General features: G+C 39.8%; 1 protein-coding gene across 1 annotated transcript in view; it reads right to left on the minus strand.

The window, feature by feature from the left end:
- The window catches only part of FNDC3B (fibronectin type III domain containing 3B), a 163,114-nt gene that overhangs the window by 44,125 nt on the left and 112,292 nt on the right, over positions 1 to 6,697 (minus strand). Inside the window, exons 12-17 of the mRNA XM_010006566.1 lie at positions 4,435 to 4,609; positions 3,813 to 3,899; positions 2,484 to 2,622; positions 1,941 to 2,012; positions 1,328 to 1,446; positions 385 to 490 (exon numbers count right to left, since the gene is read on the minus strand). Of these exons, the coding sequence (XP_010004868.1) occupies positions 385 to 490; positions 1,328 to 1,446; positions 1,941 to 2,012; positions 2,484 to 2,622; positions 3,813 to 3,899; positions 4,435 to 4,609 (698 nt within the window). The remainder of the gene's footprint in view (positions 1 to 384; positions 491 to 1,327; positions 1,447 to 1,940; positions 2,013 to 2,483; positions 2,623 to 3,812; positions 3,900 to 4,434; positions 4,610 to 6,697) is intronic.

Consider the following 6,697-nt stretch of genomic DNA (forward strand, 5'->3'; position numbering starts at 1 on the left):
AGTTACTTCGAAGCAGGACACAGTGGCTATCATCCTCTTCTGAGGATGAAAAATACTGCTCAGCTTCTTTCCCCCCAGTACCAAAGGTGGTGGTGCATACAAAAAAAGTCATCAGCCACCCGAAATATGTTCTCTTTATGAGAGAAGTCCTATAGTAGAAGTAGCAAAACACTTCCCCTAAATCAATATTACAAAAGAAGAAAAAAAAGATCTTGACCTACAGAGACGGGTTCTGACTAAAACAAGAATGGGTATCAAACCTAAAGGACAGAACACGCTGCAACTTTTCACAAGGCTTAGCAACAGAAATAAAAGCTAAGGCAAGTTCAGCAACTAAGCCATCAAGATCAGAATTAGTGGAAGGTGAGATGCCCAGCAGCTTACCCCATTGCAGCTGTACTTCTCTGTGCTTTGGCTTCCCCAGAACCCTGGGGGGCCGGCAGTGACCTGGTGCCACGCTCAGCGTACGGACAGGTAAGCTCTCAGAACACTGGAAGAGAAGAGGAGCTGAAGTTAGCTTTCCAGTACAAACACTGTCTACAAAGTGAGGCATGATTAGAGACTGGCACAAGAAGCTGTTTTCTACAACAACTGCTTAATAGAAATTTATATCAGCAATAAAGGACAGGAGACGCTATCAAGCATGTTACTTCTAAATGCAATTTAAAGACTTCTTTCATTAGGACACTCAGAATTGTAACACAGGAAACTTTGATGGTTAATATGAAGCTCTTTATTTTGATTTTCCTTGTTTTTAAAATAATATCAAGGTCTGAAATACTACTGAAAAAAAAAAAGCAAAGCAGGAGGAATAAAAGTGTAGGTTGGTGAATTTATTTTAAAATCAAAAGAAGGGAATGGCAGAAATCAGTGGCTGGAAAACAGAATAAAAAAAAATTTAAAGAATAATCCAGCCACATGAAAAGGAATGAATTGTTACACAAACTATGCCCACTGCATCTTCAGTCACCACTTTGGGTCAGTGCAGGCTCATGTACATGAGAGTCTGTGGTACTTCTCAAGCAAGTGGCCAGATCAGATAAATAATAGTTTTTTCCAGCAGAGCTATAAACACCCTCAGATTGGTTCTGAGGAAACCAAATCTCAGAAAACCACAATTTTCCTGAACAAAACACATCAGTTACACATAGAAGTCTACTAAAATTCAGCAACCTGCAATCAAAGACGAAATGCAATCAGTGCAGCTTTACTGTGCTAGGGGAAAAATATTCACCTACTTTTTAAAGCAGAAATCTTCTACCAAAAATAGCAGATAAATTTCTGAGAAACATAAACCAAATAGTACTTATTGATAAGTAACACTTACCTGGCTGTGTCCACCGGTGCTGATACAGCATGCCCGGAGTTTATACAAAGTGCCTGGTTTCAAGTGAGTACAGGTATATTCTGTAGCTGATCCACTATATGCCACTTCCCACTGATTTGCTAAAAAAATGAGATAGATCCAATTTTAGAGAAGTACAAGGCCAGAAGTTTATTAGTGTCTACGAGGAAGGAAAATTCTGGAAGTGGTCTTCCACAAATCATATATTTCAGGAAAGTCAGTGTTAATATTACTATGAATATTATTCCCACTTCAAGACATACATATACATAGACTTATGCACAAATATATATATGTACTTACAAATAGAGATATTTCTAAAATATATTAAGCTATCAAAGTAAACAGCATGTTCAGCCATATAACCTAAAATTCCACCATTATTAAGAGAAAAAGAGCTTACTTGAAAAAAAACAACACAGAACTCCCCAAAATCCAACCCATACTCTCCCAGGAACCCTGCAAGTATGTAACTCAGCTTCGACCATATCTGCAACATTACTGCATTAATGATAATAACAATAATAGCCTGAGGGTCAGTACTTTATAGTAGCCATAATGGATTAACATGCAGAAAACTTGTTTTTGACTTTACCTTCTGGACTCCCTTGAGAAATCTCTAATAGATACTTCAGGATTTCTGAACCACCATTATCCTGGGGAGGATCTGAAAAAGTAAGGCAAGTTGTTAGTAAGTCAAGATCAAGAGCAATTTACAGCAGAAGTGGGTAGCAGATGTTAGTTTTCAGCATGAGTCAGAATAAGGCACCTGGATACTGATGCTACAAAAAAAATGTATGGAGAAAGCACTGAAGAAGATGCAGCATGGAGGCTTCCCCATGGATAAACGAAGCAGCTGGAATGATGCTGCAATGGGACATGAAATAGAAGGTGAAAAACCTGAAGCCACGTTTGAATGCAAGTTAGCCAATAAAAACAAGCAATATTTCTGATTCTGGCAATGTAAGAGCCTCTACACATCTTTTCAAATGTGAAAAAAATTGTCAGGATCTCCAAACACATTCCATTTTGGACTGAGAAGCAGCATGGAAAAAAATTAAGTTATAGTACATACTGACCATTTTATTTTAATTTATTATGACCCAAAAGAGCTCTATGATGAACTGAACTGGCTTACCCCACTTCACACTGAAGCCGTGAGATGTTATTGGCCCTTTAATAACTGGTCTGGTCGGAGGTCCTGGCCTGTCTGGGCTTGTGGTACAGACCAGCACTTCACTGGGAGAACTCTTTCCTTCCACATTAGAAGCAAACAGCTGAAACAAAGTCACAAGAAATTTACCACTGTTTTACAGTAACTGCTTTTCTGACAGTTCAAGATGTGTTTTATTAATCACACACATCTCATTAAATTGGGAAGTATGTCACCTCCCAACAAAGCCTGTGGGATTCCAGTACCAGGTATTAGGCTGTCATGTTGTTTCTTGATAAGCCACATGGATTTTTTGCCCTCCCTCCACTAACAACAGACCATGACATGTTTAAGATAAGAGCACTGCTGGTTTTCCCTTTGAAAACAAAGTTGTATGGCAACTGTCAGTTATTTACTCATAAAAGCTGAAAATTATGACACTAACTATTCTATTTTTGTTTTGGAGGTATTTCAAACTGTTATTTAAAGCAAATTATTTCAGAGTATCAGCAATAACACAATTAAAAGCTTAAGTAGCGTGACATGCAAACAAGAAATGTGTAATCTACAGCCCCCAGAATGAGTAGGAGGTGCACAAAGAAAACTCTCAGCCAAATCCTTCGTCTCTACTCAAGAACATCTTCTGCTGACTTCAGGGAGAAGGTTGCTAAACTTAGAGAGGATACAAGGACCTGTCCAAGAGACTAAGCAGATCGGGATTGTACAGGAAACCCCAAATGGTCCAACGTTTTATGGCTGCTGAGAGCTATATTAGCTCATCCTAGTCTCTGGGACAGATCCATGGCCAAGGAAGTGAGTAATAAAATATGTATTACAATTGCTAATTGTAAATATAAGCTAACAGGAACATTTCAACTTGGGAGGCTCTGTTATTCCCAGGGGCAACCACTTCTATCCTCTCTGCTAGCACAGGTGTCTGAGGAAAACAAGGTCTGATGGCCTTATCTCCAATCTGTAGAAGTGAGATTGGTTTTGTGACCATGGATCAGGTTCCTGGGGAGCAATACAGCCAACCACAACCAGCTCTGGCCCTGAGCCACACTTGTACACCACCATACCTGACAGTACAAGGTATGAGAATTATGATTGTTTCAAAAAGGCTGAGCAATGCCCACCTCCTGTGATTAAAGTAAAAAAACAGTTAATTAACAGGCCCGTCTCTTAAGTCACAGTATGAAGTAAATTGGTATTTTATGATATGGTTTTACAGGTAGTACTGAAGGGTCTCTGCAGGACCTAGAAACAACCTGACACAGAAAGCACTATGCAATGCCAAGAGGAATAAGGTTTTACCCTGAATTTATACTGTGTGCTTCTTCTGAGATTCTTCACAGTACAGGCTTGCTCCTCTCCAGTGTACTTTGGGTGAAACACACTATCCTAGAAAAAAGAAAACCAAACAAATTCCCATAACTGAGGGACCTGAGAAAGTGCTCTGTGTTACAGTCTGTAGCTAGAACACATTATAGCAAATGGCTTTATAGTCAAGTGCTTTTTATTATTATTAATTTCAAGCTGAAGGCCACAATAATTTTCCTTCTAGAAGGATGTTGCAGCTGATCTGAATAATATAATTTTGCTGTAAAATAAGCACAAAACCACAATGACAGTTTAATAGGTTATAGAATCAGAAGTGGCAGATGGCAGAAGGCAAACACACTACACAGCAGTGAGAAGGACATGGCAGACTGAACTGGCTAAGGACAAGCTGCCCTATACCTTACAGACTCCTGTGAAGCTTTGTAAAGTAATCATGGGTGACAGTGCAGATTTTTAGCACACAGCTCCATCCTGCCAAATACCCAGTACTACTAAAAGACCCTCCACAATCCTCAGTCTTCTCAACGATCCTGAATTAACAAATGAAAGCACAGCCTAAATCATACAGTATACTTTACAGCAACACAGTACTTACATTATCCTCTTCCTGAATTTCCAGGGTGTAGGAAATCACTTCCTCTGGTGTACATCCTTCTACTTTATTCCACTGCAATGCAATCCATGTAACACCAGCTCGAACCAGCCGTGGTGCAGAAGGGGTCTGAGGGATATTACCTGCAGTGTAGCATACCACCTCCTGGCTGTACCCACTGTATCCACAAGGAGAGAGAGGAATATTAAAAACAGAACTTTAAAAAAACAAACCTGAGTGGATTTAGATAAACATTTCACATTTAAAAAAAAAATCTAGGCAATTCGAAATTGCCCAGGTGGAAAAGATGAGCACTCAGTTGGGAAATGTCAGAACTAAGAATGGAAAAAAATGCAGGACTATATGTGACCTCACAGCCATTTTTACACCACAATAATACTGGAAAAAATAATATTTGATTGCCTAAAAATATGACCTTCCTATTAACTGTGAAGTAAAGGAAAATCTCATTTAAGAAAGGGAAACTAAAACATAGGAAATAAAGACCCAGTGTTCAATTTTTGGATGTTGAACTTGAGATGCAGTTTCCACCTTTTATAAACTCAGAATACAACTTTTATTTAAACTACACCTCTGAAAGCTGAGTGCTCCAGCAAATCTAGTCCCAATGTTTCAGACATCCTCCTCCAAAGAAAGAATGGAAATTTTCATGACCACACATGCTCAGCATCCTGTAGGAGCTGTCTGATGCAGGCACAAATACCTACCAAACATCCAGGCTGGCTCTGCTCCTTTCTAACTTTCCCTGACCAAACTTCTTTGCATTGCAAGCTGAGCATAAAGTTGTTTGTGTTTTTTTTTGGCACAGCTCAAGTTGGAACCAGAGAGAACATCTGCAGCAGAAGAGATGTGTACTCTCACCTTCTCCGAATCCCAGCACACAATGTCTTGAAACATAATAGGCAGTTGGGTCAAGTAAGTACAGGAAGGCTTCTTTTCAGACTCCACGTGGAATGTATTATGTACAACAGAAATTTGAGAACCAAGTTTAAAATGGACAGATTTGGGTGAATTTTCAGGAGGACAACACCAGAACTGTCAATTCAAGCTAACATTCTTGCAATTTTCAAATCTCTGTTGCCAAAGTACAAAAAGATTTTGTTCCTTAAAGTCATTGCATTAATTTAATACACACAAAAAGCCACGTCTCCTTCTCCTGAGTCTTCTCAAAAACAATGTATTTGTTGAAATATTCTTAGTTTAAAAAACCCAGCTATAACTAACATTGCAACAAGACAAAAATCACCTTACATTGTAAGTTCATAAGCATTACAATCAATGAAAACCACCTTATGACACGAAGTGGTAGATGACGTGATCACGTGCAAACTGGGAGTGCTGTCTGTAAAAATAAGCCCTGAGCTGCTGGCACTTATCTCATAGATTAACCCAGAGCAGCTGACCATAAATAGAGCTCTTAGCCCACTCCCTCTTCAGCTGCCTGAGAAAAAAAGAGAGAGGAGAAGAAAAAAAGGGGGGGAGAGGAGGGTTAAAGCATGCCCTAAGATCTTTTAAAAATCTGGAATCTGGCAAAGAGAAGATAGTCCAAAATTGGAAACTTTGCAGTCTTCTTCCAGTTACACTCAGCAGCTCCAGCTCAAGCTCCTTTCTCTCTCTCTCCAGCTCAAGTATTATTTCAATAGGGAGGGATGTAATCTTGCAAGAAGTTGGCCAAAGGGACTCTGTGCACACAGGAACAGTCCCAGCACACCTCTGAGGGAAAGCACAGGAATATGAATAAAATAACTTTTAAAAGCTCCATATTAGTATGAGGTTTGTGTTTTGGAAGAGAGAACAATATAGGAATCTCTCTCAGCAAAACCCAATTATATTCCACTAGTGTTCCTTTTTCTGTCCTTCATGTAATAACAATTAGATCCTGTTTAGTTAAGAAGGACAATAAAGGAGTATACAAGAGTAATGGATGTTTAGCTGCTTCACAGCTAAACTCTTCCTGGCTTCCTTCCTTCCAAGACTACAGGAGCACAGAGCCCCTGTGGCACGATGTCTCTGGGCACACCCTGGTCCTCAGCTGAGTGACATTTTAGCCAAGTGCTCCCTAGCAGCTCCCAGAGGGTTGCAGGAAGTTTTATTTCTTATCATCTTTGTATGAGTGCATCTGTTCATGTGCAGAGAAAAGTAAAACTTGAAATCCATCTTGCAGGGCCCTGGGGTGTGCCTGTTCTCTCTGGGTTCTGGCTCTCTCACCCTCTTTCCCACTCCCTCTGCCAGCCCTGCCAGTCCT

The sequence above is a fragment of the Chaetura pelagica genome, unplaced genomic scaffold (genome assembly GCF_000747805.2).
Source record: "Chaetura pelagica isolate M959 unplaced genomic scaffold, ChaPel_1.0 scaffold341, whole genome shotgun sequence".
Taxonomy (NCBI): domain Eukaryota; kingdom Metazoa; phylum Chordata; class Aves; order Apodiformes; family Apodidae; genus Chaetura; species Chaetura pelagica.